The sequence below is a fragment of the Zonotrichia albicollis genome, chromosome 2 (genome assembly GCF_047830755.1).
Source record: "Zonotrichia albicollis isolate bZonAlb1 chromosome 2, bZonAlb1.hap1, whole genome shotgun sequence".
Taxonomy (NCBI): Eukaryota; Metazoa; Chordata; class Aves; order Passeriformes; family Passerellidae; genus Zonotrichia; species Zonotrichia albicollis.
The window spans coordinates 29,472,733-29,490,809 of record NC_133820.1 but is presented as its reverse complement, the minus strand read 5'-3'; the positions used below and the strand labels follow the sequence as shown (position 1 = coordinate 29,490,809).

Here is an 18,077-nt window from a genome sequence, read left to right as displayed (position 1 = left end):
AATTGGGACACTTAATTGTTTTCTAACCTCTATGGTTAAATAAAGAATATTTGGAGAAAATAGATATAAAGACTTATTTTTTTCTTTGTGAAGTAAGGGGGGCTGAATATACTTGTTAAACTTTCTTCTTTTCAGTAGCTGGCTTTCTAGGTCAGGTTGAGAGCTTGTCTTTGCCTTGTGTGTGATAACAAAATATCACAAAGTAATATCCCAGGGAGTACATAACCAATGTATTGCTTGGGATTTTATTACCTTTTTCCAAGCAAACAGCTAATGTTTCTAAATAGCGATTAATTTGTACAAAATTGCCTTTACAGGGAGGTGAACATAGAGGTTTGTAAAAGTGAATGTTTACTCTTTACATGAATGTTATTGTTGAACTTGCTCTTAAATAGAGAAATACCTAGCACTTGGTATTCAGATTTTTTTTTTTCTTTTCAGCAAAGATAGTAATATTTGAAATGCCATGGATAATGAATGGTAAGCTGGGTTTTTTGTTGGTTTTTTATGTTTGGATTGTGATAACTTTTAAAATTTAGCAGCATAAATAAGAAACATTGTTCTACTCTGTGTAGATGCAGATGAATAATGGAGTTTGTTAAACATGCATCTTTAAATCTGTCAGTTTAAAGGTTGCATTCTTTCTATTTTTCTTTCTGTCGTTGTATCTTGGATCATACTTTACATGAAGTCTGTATTCATCCTGTTGTTTTCAAAGGCTAGGAGATCTTGATAAATAATCTATTCCTTGAATGCTGCTAACTAGAATCCTTTCAGCAGTCCTGTCATTAGCAGTGATTGTGACTTATAGCCAGCTCAAAACTAGAATATACAGTTTAGTATAGATGGTTGAGATTGGGTACAGATGTGGTTACATTTGTTCTGATTTGGATACTTTAATAATTAGTTGTAGCTATAATGTACAGGATAAAACACTATTTCTCTGTTGTTGCCATATGAATGCATATTTTTGTATTGGTTTTATATTTTCCTGCATATTCATGTTTTACTGTCACTGAATTAATAATGGTCCTTGTAAATGCTTCATTAATTTAAACAAATATCCTTTAAATGAGCCAAACATTTCTGCAAGGGAGAGTGTATGCATCTTTCCCAACCTCCCTCACTCAGATTTGGAAACACAATTGGTTTTACCTGCTCAGTACTTCAAGGGCCAAATTCTAAAACAGCAGAGTTGTCAGTTATTCAATCAAAGATACTCCTTCCATTTCTCTGTAAATGATACCTTTTTCCCCTTGCATTGCTCATTCCAATTATAATTGATAATAACCTGCTTTAAGAACAGGTTCTGCAATATTTTGAGGGATGTAACTCACTTGTGTTATGTAAGGTCTACCAATACACTGAAAAAAACCTACAAAAACAAAATAACAAAACTGCTTTCCTGTTAACTCATGCATATCTTTTTTTTTGTTTGGTGTTTTGTTTTTCAAAGCCGCTTTTAAAATCGTGAAGGGTTGGCTTGGCCCAGAAGCAATAAGCATGTTGAAGTTCACAAACAAGAATGATGTGCAGGAATACATCAGTGCAGAGTATCTGCCACCTCACATGGGTGGAACTGTAAGTATGAAATGTCATGTTTCTGTTGTGATAGTCTGAGACACCTATATTCCATATGTGAGGTTGAGGGTCAGCTCTTCACAGATGAGAGATTTCTTTAAACTGTTTTGCCAGTGATAATTTCAAAATCACAATAATGTAAAATAGGTGAACTTAATGAGAATTTGATATCTACATTCTTAAGTATATCCTTAACTACTGTTACTATTTTTTCTGAATTATTCATCCCCTTATAAGTCACTGAAAACCACTGAGTTTTTCAGGCTTTCAAGAAAAATTATCTAAGTGTCATTGTCACTTGTACTTTTTTTGCTCCCTGGTGAATTAGAGATGGTGTATGTTTATGAAACAAATTCTATGAACAGAAAGTAGGTTTCATTGTCCTCTGAGAGTTCTAGCCCTGCTCCAGAGCTATGATTCATTAAAGACACTTATATTGTAGCTATTTTTCCTTTGCTGTCTCTAGGGCTGCATTTTCAGACATGGCTGTAGAAGTTTCTTTTCAAAGAGTACAGTAGAGCTCCAGTTTAACAGCAGCATCAGTTTAACAGAACCAGAATCCAGTTCTAGTGCAATCTAATGAGTGCAACAGCACAAGCATCTTGCACAACAGGTTTTACTTTTCACTAGGCTAGTGGATCAGTATTGCATAACCTTTAAAATGAATTAGCAGAAAAATTATGCTTTAAAATATTAATAGGCCATTTATGGTAAAAGAATAAGCCCACTGCAGGAGAGTTACTTTTCATGGTTCTTTTTCCACCTTTTCTGAAGTACTTCTGGCATTATGGCAGCAACAATATGGAGAAAAGGAGGGTTGTGTTTCAGCAATAGTAGGGGAGGCCATGTTCCTTTGTATATGAATTCAGGGCAGTGCTATTGTGGCCAGAACATAAGAAACTTGTTTGGGGAACATAAAAGACTGTTACTTTGATTTTCATTTGACTGAGATTAGAAGCCTTTAAAAAGTGCATGTGGCTCTTGAAGAAAAGATACCCTTTTTCTCCGTGGAAAATTGCTGCCCCAGCTCCCAGTCTCACATAGGAACTTCCTCATATGGAAGAAGTGGAAATTACTGCACAGCAGGAATGGGCATTGAGGGAAGGGCTGATGATGTCTGAAGTGGTTTCAGTAAGGAATTAAATGTTGTTTAGCACTGGTTCTGGGCCTGCCTCCTGTGGTATTGTCCTATTGTTGCAATAGAGGGGCAAGTTATTTTCCTCATTAAAGCTGAGTATCTCCCATCTGCTTTTTAGACCATCTTACCTAGTAGTTCATTATGTCGTTAAAGAAAAAACTTGTGGTTTTGCTAAATACCCTCCTGAAGCATCTGATGGAACACACAGTTATTTGTACTCCTGCCTTGGGCCTGAAGGTCTGATTGCTGATTAGTGATTGTTGATCAAGTTGGCTCCATGTTGCCCATCTGAGAGCATTAACAAGTTTCAGAATCATTGAGGCAGCTTATCCACATCATCTGCCTGGGGTAAAAGTTGCAGTGGCAGAAATAAAGTAGTAGAATAGTAGTAAACTTGTCTGACAAGAACTCCAGGGGTTTTAACAATTTCAGCAAAACAGTTTTATCTCTGCATATTAAGAGCCCTGTATTCTGAACCAGCATATTTTTTGTCTAACTACTGAGTTTCACTTGGTGGGTGTTTTGAGCTGTTAACCTCAGAACTGTCAGAATTTAGAAGAATTGTTAGCAAATACTGAGACTCCAAAATTGTGCTCTGAATCTTTCTTCCCAAGATTTTTTCAGTGTATACAGTAAAGCAGGATCTTTGCATCTCTGATAGCAGAGAGTTTTTCATTGACCAGACAACAGACAACTTAATGCCCTTTCTCAGAATTTAACTTTTCTTGATGTGATTAACCTTGGCGTCTCTTGAGGCAGCTAGCTGGAGTACAATTCACCATTATTAGTATTGTCAAGCCTGGCTTTTTAAAATGCAGTATCTGACTTGCACAAATTGATTCCTTCCGTTTTTCTCACAAGTGTTTGGTTTTGTTTGTGAGGCAGTTTGGGGTTTTTTGCCTCCTTCTGATTTCCTCTCTGTCATCTTTGATTTCCGCACTTTTAGTTACAGATCTTCATATTCTCCACGAGCCTAATGCCAGTGAAGAGCACAGCATATCTGTATCCTTTGCTGTGTCCCCTACCAGGATCCAATTTTAAGAGCCAAGTCCTGCCAGTGGAGCAGATCATTTGGCAGGTTAATTTGGGGACATAACTAGATTCCACTGCACTTACGTTCTTTGTATATCAAAGACTGTTAGACTAGTTCTGGAAGTAACAAAAAAAAAAATCTGTAGAATTAATAGTGTTCAATCACTGACCTGGTGTCAGTGATTACTTTGCTTAACTAAGGGAACTGTTCTTTGTCTCTGGAAGCCTCCAACTTCAATGTCTCAATGACGTTATCTTTAAGCATATTTTAAGTCTGTCTCAGGGTCACTCAAAAGATGAATCAGAAACTTTCCATAGCTTTAAAATCCTTTGATTGACTGTGAAAGAGGAATATTACATACTTTATTTTAGACAACTAGTGGGCAAAGGTGTCTTCAGAGTACCAGAAGCATTAAAACTAATTATGTAAAATAGAAACTTGGGTTTTGCAAGACTTGGGAATATGAATTGGGTCTAAGTTCCATTCAAATCCTCATCAGTCTGTTGGCTGTGGCTGTTACCATATTGCTAATCCATACATGCTACACATCACATATGTGGCTTTGAGTTGTTCTTGTCCATAGTGCACAGAGGTCATTTGCTTTATAGCAGTTTTATTTTGGTAGAGCTTGTCAAAATGCCCAGGGCAGATCTAGGAGCAAGCCAGCCTGGAAAATTAGGGTTAGGTGCTCAAGAGCCACTTGGTAATATTTTTCATTTAGTAATAAATGTATCCTAACTCGGTGTTTTCTGGCTTTCCTATCTATTGTATCACACATTCTGCCATTTCTAGCTGTTGGAACTATCCAGTTCTTAAGGCATACACATTTCTGTCTGCGAAGAGAGATTTGTCTCTTCAGTAATATTTTCTGCAAGACTCAAGTACATATTGTGTACACTTTGATACAAGACATGGACACACAGTAGGGTTTTGATTTGTTGTTTTGCCCAGTCTTTCTCTGACAGAAAATGGATTTAACAAGGATGAATTGATTGAGATTTTTCTCTACTGGTGCCAATATTGAACAATGTGTGCAACTGCTGTGCTCTTCACCTAGGTTTCTAAATTGATAGCCCACAGGTTTTCTTGGAATTCCCTTATATAGGTCAGTGGCCTGAAGTTAAGACATGCCTAAGCTTGCATATGACTTCATGGCCACTGTGTGCTTGTAATCTTAGAATATATCACTACTATGATTAAGGCATCTCTACAAAAATTGCCAAAAATTTTAGCATGCATTATCTGCTATAAAAAAGCCAGAAGTTTATAGAATGGATGTACCAGGCATTGAATAAACATCTTGTTTACCTGGCTGAGGTTTTCACCCTGTTAGCAGATATGCCCATGCCACTGAAACTTAGGCACTGTGACTAGGAAGTGTGGGACTTGGAACAGAATCTCATCAGTGAGACAACTCAGCTCTTGAAGCTATCAACCTGCATGGATTACCAAAGCCAAGTAAAGTGTGCAGCAAAATTAATTTCCATCTATTAAGTTCACTTTTTTACATGCCCTACATCCTATGCTGGGAGGGAATGACAAGGCTTTGGTGGTTTGGGTAAGAGAAAGCTGGATGTTTCTGTCAAATGTGGGATGTCAGTATTCTGTAAGACTGCTGTAAGATTTCTTGTGGACTGGAGTCTTCTTTTAATAGTGATTTAGTCTGTAGCTGATACCTAAAACTTGTCCTTCTGGTCCTTAATAGGATATTGTTTGTGCCAGTGAATACCTGTTTCATTCACCTAGAGGTCTTTGCCTCTTGCTACAAAGGAGTAGATGAGATTTAGACCTTGATTATAGATGAGCAGGAAGTATATTTGTGAAGCAGGGCCATTGCTCCATTCTGCCTCACAGGAGTCAAAGCTATGATATTTTTCTCCACTGGAAAAGCTGACAGAATAGATCAGTTTACTTGATGATTAAAACTGCTTGAAAATACAGTAGGAACAGAGATCCCTGTTCAAACACTGCCTCTAACATTAAATGTAGTAAAACAATTTAGAGAATGTTAAGAAAATTTCCAGTTAGCAATAATTGTTTTTTACTGATCTTCCGATGGAAAAGGTACCTTTATTGTAGAGTCATTGAGAACTTAAGTATTCTGCTGCTGTATTACTCAGATGGCTTAAATGTGGTCTTTAAATCGATTTGGCATTCCAAAGACTAGAGGTCTGAATTGCAGAATATGCTGAAGGTTTATACACACATATTCTGTTAAGTTTAAGGGATTATTTGGGGTTGTTTTATGGTTTTGGGCTTTATTTCCTTTTTTTAAAGTGACCATTGTGAAACTAACATGCAAGGAACTACTGATGTTTTTTACCACTTTTGAAATATTTTCAGAAATAGCTGTCATAAGTTTTAAACCACATTTTTGAGAACTAAGGCGAGAACTTCAGCAATTAGACTGAGTGCTGATCCTTGATAGACCAGCTTCTGTAGTTCTGCTGTGAATGTAAATTCAAGTTACAGTTTACTGGTTTTGTTGGATGACTGTATTTATTTGTCTATAGATGATAAAATAGAAATTCTTGGTGTCAGCTTTCTGCAGGGGTGCAACTTGAAGTGAATAAATGAAACATAAAAGTAATGTGAAACAAGAAACAAAGACACTATTTCCATTTAGAAAACCCTTGAGAAGGCACTTCTAATCCTTTTGAATAACTCATCTTTTATAAATCCTTATCTTTCAGGATTCTTTCAAGTACAGTTATCCTCCTTTGGTTGATGATGATTTTCAAACTCCTTTATGTGAAAATGGGCCCATTACAAGTGAAGATGAGCATGAAAGTAAAGAAGAGATAGATGCAGACACCAAGGAGACTGGGGAGCTGAATGAAGCACAAAACCTTAATCAGAAAAAGGTATCTAAGTGAAGATTTAGGCAAGACTAGCTAGATGGTTACAAAGTGGGACAAGAGGAGTATAGTATTGGTTATTTGTCTTTGTGTTGTATGTTTTTAACAGTTTTTCTGTCTTCTAATTTAGCAAAAGAACACAGGAAAACTGAAAAATTATAATTACAGTTTCACCCTTGACTCTTGGTTTGTTAAGTTTCACGCTTCAGAATGCATAAAATGTGCACTAAGTATTTAGTCTGTCTCTTGGAATATAGTGAATTGTAGAGCAAAAGGAAAAAGTTTCCTTTTTGTTTTGTTTTTAAAGGTTGTCTTTCTAGTAGGTTTCTTTTTAATCTTGGTATATTTAGTGGTGATCATTTTGAAATAGATCTAGTTTTCTCTGATGTTTAAATCAGTATGTACGTGAAAAAATGTTGTTAAATATTTATGCACTATTGGATGTTACTTTGTTTTCTTAAATTATTGATAAAATCTCAACATAAAATGTTTTCATTTATTCTCAGGAGAAATTGTATTCCTACTCCATCAATCATGTTTTGCAACATAGTCTTCCTGCAGTGTTGTTTATCCAGAAATAAAGGCATTGTTTTGCACAAGTTCATATGAAGAGATATTTAGGAATATGCAGTAATATTAACTGGGTATATTGCTCTTGAAAATAGTAGAAAAAAAATTGAAATTCACTACTTTGTTACCATAATTAACATGGTACTACTTTGTTACCATAATTTAGAATGTTACTTGCAAAACTTCTGTTTAGTGGAGTAGAATACAGTTTCATTTACTGTTACAGGTTCATCAGAATAATTTGAAATGAGCAGCTCACTATGTAGTCCAGTTGCTATTTGCAACTTGGCCAGCTTTAAAAAAAAAAGGATAATTTCACTGACCTTAAGGTCAAAAGGAAGCATTACATAACCATGGTTAGACTCACTAGCCTGTTTTCCTTGGGGCACATTTTAGAAGCTATGATTCTCACATACAGAAACATGGAGAATTTCTGCTCTGTGTGTGAGTTGCCTTTGGTGCTTAATAAGCCTCTCAGTGTTTGCTGGGTTTTAATTTGCTTGGGTGACTTAGCTTTCTACTTAAGGTATTTTAGGTTTTTTACTTTTTTTATTCTTGAAATACCATAAAGCATATAATTGTTTTTACTTTTATTCAGTGTAACCAAGGTGCTACTCAGTCTTTTTAGTACAGGGAAACATGAGGGATAAACTTGGTTAGTAAGTGCCTGTCCTGTAGGTGCTTCCACTTTTGTAATCTACAGTAATATTTTTTCTGGTAGTTTTGTCAAACAAAGCCTAACATATAACTGGTGCAGTGTATTTACACACTAACCTTTTTCTACCACTTTTATATAATTATTTAAAAAGTTCCCATGTGGGATCTTTTTATACAGCCTATTTCATATAAAGTGTTTTATTCCTTTCATTCCCATACTTCAAACTTGCATGAACTGAGTTCTCTTCATGTCTTTTCTCTGTATTAAGAGTGGAATAAAAAAGGAGACTAAGCAAATTCTTCAGTCAGCTGATTTGGAATAATGATGTCAATAATTCTTTCAGTCTTCTGTACCCCCCCCCCAGCACCTGCCCTGTTTTGCATGTGTTTTCCTAATGTTATGGAAGAAAACCCTCAGAACCTAAGATGTACCTGCAGTTTTGAAAGCACCAATTCAATCAGCATTATTTCTTTTATGTTCTGCAATACTTCAGAGTTTCATCTAAGAGCAATGAAGATATGTTTAGCTACCCTGCAATGCAATGAAATGTGGAATTGGTGCTGTGTTTTCTGTTACAGTGGTACAGTGATTGTAATGTTTTAATTTTAATTTGCTTTATAATCTTTGATGTGCTATAATTTAGTGTGTCTGGAGTTTTCAAAAACAGACTTGACCAGCAGGAAAATACCTGGAAAAAAAAATCCAAAGCAGAATTTTTGTTTCATGCACATTTAATGTGTTATGTAATTTCTATAGTAAATAATTTTATTCAGTGGACTTCAAGCACCTTCAGAGAATGAATATATATAAAGCTTGTTCTGTAATATGTAAACTGTTGAAATAAGCCTCATCGTATTCTGTGAAATAACTGCATGATTCTGTGACATGTAATCCAGGTTTCTGGTTAATCATTATAACTATCATTTTTACTCAGATGAATTCTATAGAACAAATTTCCAAATCAGAGGAAACTGACAAAACAGAGGTCAAACAAAAAAATGCAAAGAAAGCATTAACTACTTTTAAAGGACCTTTATTACATATCAGGTAATAGTAATTTTCTTAAATTTTCTTTTTACGATGTGCCTTGGAGACTTGAGTACTGAACTAGTTGGTTTTCAAAATAAAGTTTTTACAGACTATTAGAGGAAAACAAATTATAAACATCTTTTTAGGATGGATTTTTACAAAGCTCAAAGAGTTTTTCTGGTTTTGCAAGTTTTCAGTGAATCTTCTGATGTCACTAAAGATTGGTATACTTTTTGTACAAATAGGTGTATATTCCATAGAATTGTACAAGTGTTTTGTTTATATTGGGAAACCATCTACTAAGTTAAGTCCTTATCTGTAATGAGAGGACTGGTTTGACATGGTTTGATTTCATTGGCTCAAGAAAACCAATGTTTTTCAAGACAGTTTTTACTCTCAAATCTTGCTGGAATTCTTTTGGCTTTTGATGGTATAAATGTCTACAGTAATAGTTTCCATCAGTTAAACTTGATTAATGGATCCAATCTATTTTGTATGGAAAGGGCTCTATAATGACATATCTACCCAGAAGATTTTGTCATCAGTCTTGCAATTATTTTTGTCACTAAACTAAAATAAAGAAATCAATTGGCCAATATCACTTTTTCTTTTCACTGCCTTGTAGGTTAAGATGCTTGTTTAGAATTTGATTTAGATGTTAACTTTTATTTTCACTTTCAGTTTGCTATTAGATGAATGAAGAAAATATCTAATTTTTAGGTAATTTCTTAGCTAACTTTTTAAGTGCTATAATGAATTAGTTTTGGAATGAATTTTAATAATGACATGCTCATTAGCATAAATATATTTTATATGTGTAAATTGAAATTTGAAATGAAGAACCTCCTCTGTATAGCCTTAGTTCCTTGTATAGCAAGACAAAGGCATAAACTGCAGAATTGTGATTATAAAAGAATGTTGAACACTTTCTGTGACAATCACAAATGCTAGATGTGTTATTCCAACCACTTTTTAATTAAAAAAGAAAGGAGCGCAAATCATAAGCAGACAAGAAAAAAAATCCAAACAAGTAGAAACACCCCCAGAAACTTCCTTTTTTTCCTCTTAAAATACTTCAACCTGTCATTGAATAGAAGTAACTTAAATGGACTGCAACACATGGAGAAGTAAAGTTAGTCAAGTATAGAGGCGTTAATACTTGTAGTCTTGCTGTTGTGGAAAATAAAATACTGTTGTCTCCATTGTTCTTGCTGTTTGTTTTGTTTTTAAAGTAAAATCCTGAGTGCAGCTGTTGCTCTGCCCATTTTACTGAAGTGATGGAACCAATAATATACAGTGCCATTTATAACCAGTTGTAGGCACCTACCACAGACCATAAACTCTGCCACCCTGATTGACTTGCACTCTTGCTCATCTCCCAGCCTTGCCCTGTGAAGGGAGCAGCCTGGAGCCTGAGCACACAGCTGAGGCACTGCAGCTCTGGCACCAGAAAATCATGGGCCAGAGCTGTGTCCTCGTGCTCTTTTGTTTCTTGTATTTTTAGTCATGCTTATGAGTCAGCTGTCTCCCTCATTGAGACCACAATTGTGTTTGCCTTGTATACCTTACAATGAAAGGCTGCCTCTGACTTTCCTCCTCAATAAATGAATTTGTTTGGGCAGAACAAAAAGCAGCAGCTTCCTTGTACTGTCTGGTGGAGGAGTAACTCGTGGTGTGTTGTGGTACAAGAATTTCTAGTACAAGCTGGTTATGTCACACACATCAGATTAAGGAAATTCCTGCATCTGTGAAAGTTAAAAAGCTTGGGTGTTTGTTTAAACAATCCACCCTCCTAATAGCTACATGCCACCTATCCTCAATGCTGTGGAAGTTGATCTCACTGACAAGAGCCATAGAGCTGTGGTCCCAAGCTTTTTTTTTTTCTCCCTATGACCATAATTGGTAGAACAAGAAAGATCAGGCTCTGGCAGAATATTCCTTCCCTTAATCATGTTTGTGGCTTATTTTGAGGCTGATTATTATCTTGTTTCATTTATGGTCCATCTTGCAATTGCTGTTACACACAGCTGCAGTAGTACTGTACTAAGACAGCTAAACTATGTTGTAGCTTCAACCCTTTCCTAGCACTGGTTACTTAAGTTGACAATTTGGAAATGAAAGAACACTGAGAGGAGGAGGGAATTACCCTATGAAGTGGTTTTAAACCCATCCCTTTTCTGGTTTCTGCCTTATTTGGCACGCTTCCTTATCCCCACCACAAAAGAAGTAGCCTTGTCATATGGGCTGACTAATGCCCTGTAAGACATCAGCACCCCAGCATCACAGTCACCCCCAGAACCCACTTCCAGCATGGGCGTTCACACTCGCCCTACAGCACTGAGGGCTTTTCTGCTCTGCTCAGACCCTGGGTGAAGTAGGAGAAAAAGGATTGGTACCATAAAAGGAAAGGGAGGGAGGAGGTCAAACTAACATGAAATTGGCATTCCAAAAAGAGGATGTGGGAAAAAAATCGCGTGTTTTGAAAAAGGATATGCAGTTCATTAGTACGGAGTAGAATGGCAGTTCTTTGCGTGTTCCTCATGTGACATAATGAAAGTTCTTCACTTGCTACTCAAGTTTCCTTTCAACAATTATATGAGCATGCCCTACCTTTTACCTACTGGTGTTCATTTGAATGCTTATCCAAATTGAGTTGTGTTAGTTTGATGTGGTTGAAAATATCTCATGCATGACTCTCTTAATTGCACAAGAATATTAAAAACAAGCAATAACTTTATTTATGCATGTGGTACCACAAGTATGTGAAGACTGACTCATAAGTACAAGTGGATTCAGCTGTCGTGGTTGAAATGATTGCCAGTTGTGGATATCTGCCTTCTTTATGTGTGCACTATATCCATGACAAGGATGGATATTTGAGGTTGAAATTCCTCCCTGTCTGTGACACCTTATACTCCTTAACATGAGCATTAATTAAAGTCAGCAATGCTTTCCCTTACCACACTGCCCAAAGGTGCAGTAGCTGCCTCTGAGTATCTGTTGGCTGTTACAGATGGCAGAAGTCAAGGGCAGTTATCAGGTGAGGCAGCCAGTTCCACTTGCCATGAGTCAACCCTGAGCTTCGCTATAAAATTTCTGCTTTTTGTTTTCATAGCTTTTTTTGATGAAAATCTGTTTATGCTGACTGTAGCTGCAGGGTAGAAAGTATTTTGTTTTCCTGGAGGTGTGGTCGAGTTTTTTCTATGATCTATTGTAAAGATAATCTGAAGAAACTAATTCTTTTTAAATTTCCTATTAGCCCAGCAGAAGAACTGTTTTTTGGATCCAAAGAAACTGGAGAGAAAAAATGTTTGATAGTTCTCACAAACGTCACTAAAAATGTAGTGGCTTTTAAAGTAAGTATTTTATGTGTAGTCTGGTTTACTAAATGTGTAACTTGTTTTCTGTAAGGAGGAAGAATACTATGAAATCCATTTTACAGACAAAATTTTTTATTGTGTAGTGATGTTTGAGGCAGATCAAAGATCTTCTGGCTGAATTTATGCCTACAGTGTACCACCTCAAAGGGGGTAATTAGTATTACCAATCTTTGGAGCACTGACTTAAAAAGAGCTAAAGTAATGGGTTTTTTTTATAGTGAGAGTAATACTTTTTGAAAAAGAAAGGCTTGAGCATTGAGAAGGCATCTTTTTAGAATTTTTCTTTTAAAATACTGGCTGGAAACAAGTTAGTAATACTCCAAAATTATGCAGATCCATCTGCAAATGTCGCCATCAAAGGAATTAGTAGTTATATTTGCTTCAGAAAGGTAGAGTTTACTTGCATCTTTGTGGATTTTTTTCTCATTGTTTGCATTCTCTGCACATTAAAATAACTTAAAGTTTTCATATTTTCATATTTATTATAATATGTTCTTGGCTGGTTTAAAATATGTATGCAAAAGAAAAATAGGAAATGCAAGAAAACAAAGGATAAACGCAATTGTCAGGGAGGAAAAAGGAATATGCAAGAGTCCTATTATGCCTACAAAATTATGTATTTTAGAGATTTGTCCTAATAGTCAAGCTTTCAGGGATTTAGTTATTACAGAATGAGAGAAGTTATGAAGCAATTGTGGTTTCTGCATGCACTTACTGTATCCTTCATTATTCTTGTTAATAGGTGAGAACAACTGCACCAGAAAAATACAGGGTTAAACCCAGTAACAGCAGCTGTGAACCTGGCACATCATTAGATATAATAGTTTCTCTTCATGGTGGTAAGTAAAAGTGTAAAATAGAGGTTGTAAGAAATCTGGGCAAGTAGCATTAGACATGCTCTAGACACTGATGGTTGTGTGTGGGACTGACTGATGCCCATGTCTACTTGACTCTTGTATGAAAATGGTACCATTTGTTAGAAAAACATGGATGTCAGAAAGGATTTGAGTAACTGCCTGTATTGATTTACTTCTCCACTCAGGCATAAGCAGCTGTTGTCTGCAACCCATTTTGTTTCTTGTCTTAAAAAACAAAAAGTCTGAGCGGCCCTTGTCTCCCTGGTTCATTATTACAGTGGGAGTTTATCTACAGTAAATCAGTTTCCTAAACTGTTGCAAAGACAGGTGAATTTGCTGGAGAATATGTTCTTTACAAAACTTTGGGTTGTCTTTGAGCTATTAAGATTAAACTAGTTCTGTTAAAATGAACATATATATTTTTGGGAAAACTGCAATTAGAATTATTGGGCTTCAGAAAATTATTTCCTCGTTTTTATTTCTAGCAAGTCAGTGTCTGGTGTCCTGCAATAAGCAAGTTCTTATTTTATGGCACTTTTGTGCAAAATACTTCTATCCTCCTTGCAATATTGTTGTTTTATCTAAGTACACTGTTGCACTTTTTTTTTTTTTTGTCTTCCTTGAGGGCAGGTTTTGCAGCTTCTTTGCAGGATCGTTTCCTTATAATGGCAGCAGAAATGGACCAGTCTTCTGGAGCAGGTGTGCCAGAACTGACTCAGTTTTGGAAAGAAGTCCCTAGGACCAAAGTCATGGAACATAGGTAAGTGTATGGTTTTATGGCAACAGGGGTTTAGGGGTTTTTAAGCTTTTATTATTTAGCTGATTTATAGCACTTGTGTAATCATAATCAATGAAGAACTCTACAAATTCACTTGTGTGGTTACTGAACAAAATATATTGTTGAGATTTCTGCTCTGTTTTAACTGATTAGATGTGGGTTTCATGTATAAAATGGTATTCTGGATGTGCCCTTCTTTTTTTCTTGCTATTCTCATGCTGATTAAGAGTTAAGTGGAAAAAATATGAATGCATGTGACAATACATATGAACAATAGGTTTTTTAATAAGAATATGTTGTTTGAGTTTTCTGAAAGGAAGCAGACAAGGAAAGCAGACATATAAATGCAAAACTATTTTCTGGTCAATATTAAAAATGTTCCTTTTCTACTAGGGAAAATTAGAATTTTGAAGAAAATTTCTGTGAAACCTATCACATGTTCATATGTGTATTTTGATATTTGGTGTTGAAAAAAGTAATCTAGAAAAATTGCTGGAAAAATACATTTCCCCATAGACTTTTTAAAATGCACCTGTTGCTCTTCTCTCTCATCCAGTCACATTGGGTGGTATCACTGAACATGTCTAGGAAAAGTTCCCTGCAGATTTGACTGGTTTTTTGCCATAGATTATTCCTGGGGTTTTTCTGTGGGTTTGTGGGGCTGGTTTTATTTGAGCTGTCTTTACCTCCTCATGGCCAAAACTACTGTGGAAAAAGTATTTTGTGAGTCTTGATGCTTAAATCTTGTTCTGTGTTTGCTTCAAGGGCTTATCCCTTACTTCCCTTTTGATTAAAATCTACATCATGTGAGTGACCTTGAGCTTCCTTGCATAAGTGGTGCAATTTATTTGGGTTTTTTTAAAGACAGACCCTGAAACAATAGAGAGAAGTTATTTGATTACAAGTGTGCTGTGTACATTAGTTACTCACAAATACAAACCTGACCTTTATTTTTTTGTAAACCTAGACTAAATGTGGTGTAATTATAATTATTGTCTCTTAAATTTAAAAGTGCAGGGACTTTATCCTCTTAAGATGGATTGTTTACTCCTAATTATACAGTGTTGCATTAAATTTGTGATTTTTGGTGTGTGTTCTTGTTTTCTTTTTACAGGCTCAGGTGTCATGTCATAGAAAGTAGTAAGCCCTCTTCTCTGACATTAAAAGACAATGCATTTAATATTCCAGCAAAAACTAATGAAGATTTACATATACAGGTAATAGCATATTCCTTTCTGCTGAATATTCAGCAAAATTATAGAATATGGTAGAGATTAAAAGATTTTTTACTGACCCTTTTTGGTATTTTGTGAATTATACTATTTGAATGTCTCATCAATTGAAGGTAACTACATCAGTTATAGAGATTTAATTATTTTGTTTAATGATAATGATTTAATAATCATTAAACTTTCAATGCAGTTTGCTCATTATTCTTTTGTATATACAGATCTGGCATATCAATGAGCACCAGTAATATCTTTTGCTTCTGAGTGTAAAGATGTCACCTGCTTGATGCAGGCCTTATTGTTTATCTGTAACTTCAGATTTGAAACTCCTTAAGTGGGAGAGATTCTTGAAGTGTATAGTGATAGAAAAGGTATTGCTGGGAGACCACTGAGAGAAGGCTTCTTTTGCTTTTCTTTTCTTCTCTTCCTCTTTTTCTTCTTTTTCTTCTTTTTCTTCTTTTTCTTTTTTTTTTCCTTATTGCCAGAATAGCTCAAAATTGCCAAGTGCTTTCAAGTGCAGTAATTCTGACTTAATGAAACTGTTCTATTTTCAGCTAACTCATTTACTGCAGATTAATAAAAGACTTGAGGAGCAGATGAATCGCTGCCTCTGGTTCCAGCAGCTGTCAGTTGTTTTATCACTGCTATCAGTTACTGTTGCTGCCTTCTGTTTCTACCTGGCGTGTGCCCAGAGAAGCTAAAAAGAATTGCTGTGCCCTGGATGTGCTGCTGCCTGTCATGGCTCTTTGGAGTCAAAAAGATTGCAGTGCTGCACTTGGATTCTGGAACTGCCAAAATTGAGGTTTGTGAGCCTACAGCAATGAACAAGGAACAGTTTACTGGGGAAAAAAAGATAGAAGAAATGAATGACCAGCAAACAAAATTACTGAAATTATTGTCTAAGTTGACAATTACAATAGGGCATGAGGAAGATGTTAAAGTTAGGACCTATTTTCATTGTACAACTCAATAAAAACTACTGAATGGAAGGAGGAAACCAAATACAACATTATTTAAGACTGTTGTGCTTTTTTTTTTTCTTCTATTCAACTACTTTAAATACAATATTTCATTTCTTTTCATCATATTCATTCTTACATTCTGAATCACTCCCGTAGAACATGCAAACAGTCAACTTAGTGTATTCCAAGGTTAATCTGTTCATCCAGAAAAATTTACAGCAATTATGTAGTACAGGTGGATTTTTTTATATAATCGGTGTATGTATGTACACATAAAGGAAGATATTTGTTGTTAGTAATTATTTCGATAATTCAGGCTCATTGCTCTTATTGGTTAAATTCCTTATTTTTGTGCTTCTTCTAAATGAAAAGTTATTGCAAACATTTCTTACAAAGAAACATACGCACAAGACAAGACACTATTCCTATTCTCTTTTTTTTTTTGGAAAGAACTTCTGTTCAAATTACAGAAGGAGTGTGGAAGCTGACTTCTTTACTGTGATGGCCTATTATTGGTTCATTAAAAGGCTATTAAATAGTCAGTGCAAGAACTTACTCTGAGCAGTGCAATATGGTTAAATTACATATGAAATTATGAAAAAAGCAAGTCAAATCAGAAAGATTAAATACACTTGAAGGCAACATAAAAGTATTATATCTGCCATTTCACAGAAATTGTTGTGAAAATGGTGCATGAAGCTAGAAAGAACTTTGCTAACAAGGATTCTTTGTACTCATTGCTGTAAATATGTATATTAAAATGATGGAAACTCAAAAGGAGACTGATGGTATCTTTCATATTTTTAAAATTTTCACTCTTAGGAGATTTAATAGAATTATGTTACTTGAATTAATTTTTGCTACAGATTGGCTTTGTAACAGATTTATTGGTTTTGTCTGCTGACTTCAATAGATGAGAAGTGATTGTTAAGGAAAAATAAAGGTCATACTCTGCTTCTTTTTGCTTACAGTGTGTTGGTGATGTAGGATTATTTCTAGAAAATAGAAAAGGGCAGTTTAAAATAACAAACAGATTAACTAATAAAGCCAGCAGTATGATTACTAAAAAAATGCCATGTACAAAGCAAAGCTACATAAGTGTTTGTTGCACAGTCTTCTGTCCTCTCTTAATTTATACAATGGTTTACCACATCTGCTTTTTCTTAATTTTTCAATAATCTCATTTCTGCCTATTTTGTTTCTCAGTATTTTGTATTTCTAATAACTTGACAATTAATATTGTTAACTGCTTATAATGAAGCCGTTACTTGGGTTCTTTTTTATGTGCATGCAACTCAAATGCTTTGCTTACAATGAAATGGGTTGTTGTCTTAGTGAGAAAAGTAACAAAGTAATTTGTAACCTTAAGATAACAATAACCATGCTATTAAAATGCCAATTCCTTAATTTGGGTGGATTGAATAGCACTTTACTGTAAAATTGCCAGAAATATATTCTTAGAGTCTTTGCCAATATGAATATTTTAATGTTTTGGTGCTTTCATATATTTTCAGTATTTTATTACTTATTTTATTATTGGTATTTTCTTTGTATGAATCAGATGAACATCTTTTCTATTTTAATATATTTTAGAAAAATACAGTTAAAAATAAATATGAGGAAATGCATAGTCTTGAATGTTCAGTCTTTTAAAAATAGCTGCATCTCTTGATGTTTTTGCTTTCTTGTTAGTCTGCAGATGCTTCATATGGGAGGGGTGAATAGGGTGATGACCCATGGTCTGTTGGGAACAGAAGTTGTGGTGGTGCCTGTCAGACAAATGTGGAATAGGTGACAATGGCTTCTCAAACAGAATGCCTGACAATCACAGGGACATGGTACTGGCATGTCAGTGGTACCATGGCACAAGGGAGGCAAGTCCACACAAAGTGACTGTAGGGGTTCATGACTTCACATGGGCAACAGTCAATTTGTATTTTTCTTCTTTGAGAACATCATTCTATCTATCATCATAGAGTATTTTTCCAGTATTTTCAAGGATTT

At 35.2% G+C, this 18,077-nt stretch overlaps 1 protein-coding gene across 2 annotated transcripts in view; it reads left to right on the top strand.

The window, feature by feature from the left end:
* Positions 1–17,701, top strand: part of MOSPD2 (motile sperm domain containing 2) — a 32,610-nt gene extending 14,909 nt beyond the window's left edge. For both annotated transcript variants that reach the window (XM_014270420.3, XM_005491781.4), the window contains exons 7-15: positions 442–480; positions 1,457–1,581; positions 6,446–6,616; positions 8,773–8,885; positions 12,127–12,223; positions 12,990–13,086; positions 13,735–13,864; positions 14,997–15,099; positions 15,666–17,701. In XM_014270420.3, the coding sequence (XP_014125895.2) occupies positions 442–480; positions 1,457–1,581; positions 6,446–6,616; positions 8,773–8,885; positions 12,127–12,223; positions 12,990–13,086; positions 13,735–13,864; positions 14,997–15,099; positions 15,666–15,812 (1,022 nt within the window). In that variant the 3' untranslated portion in view covers positions 15,813–17,701. The remainder of the gene's footprint in view (positions 1–441; positions 481–1,456; positions 1,582–6,445; positions 6,617–8,772; positions 8,886–12,126; positions 12,224–12,989; positions 13,087–13,734; positions 13,865–14,996; positions 15,100–15,665) is intronic.
* The last annotated feature ends 376 nt before the right edge of the window (positions 17,702–18,077 follow it).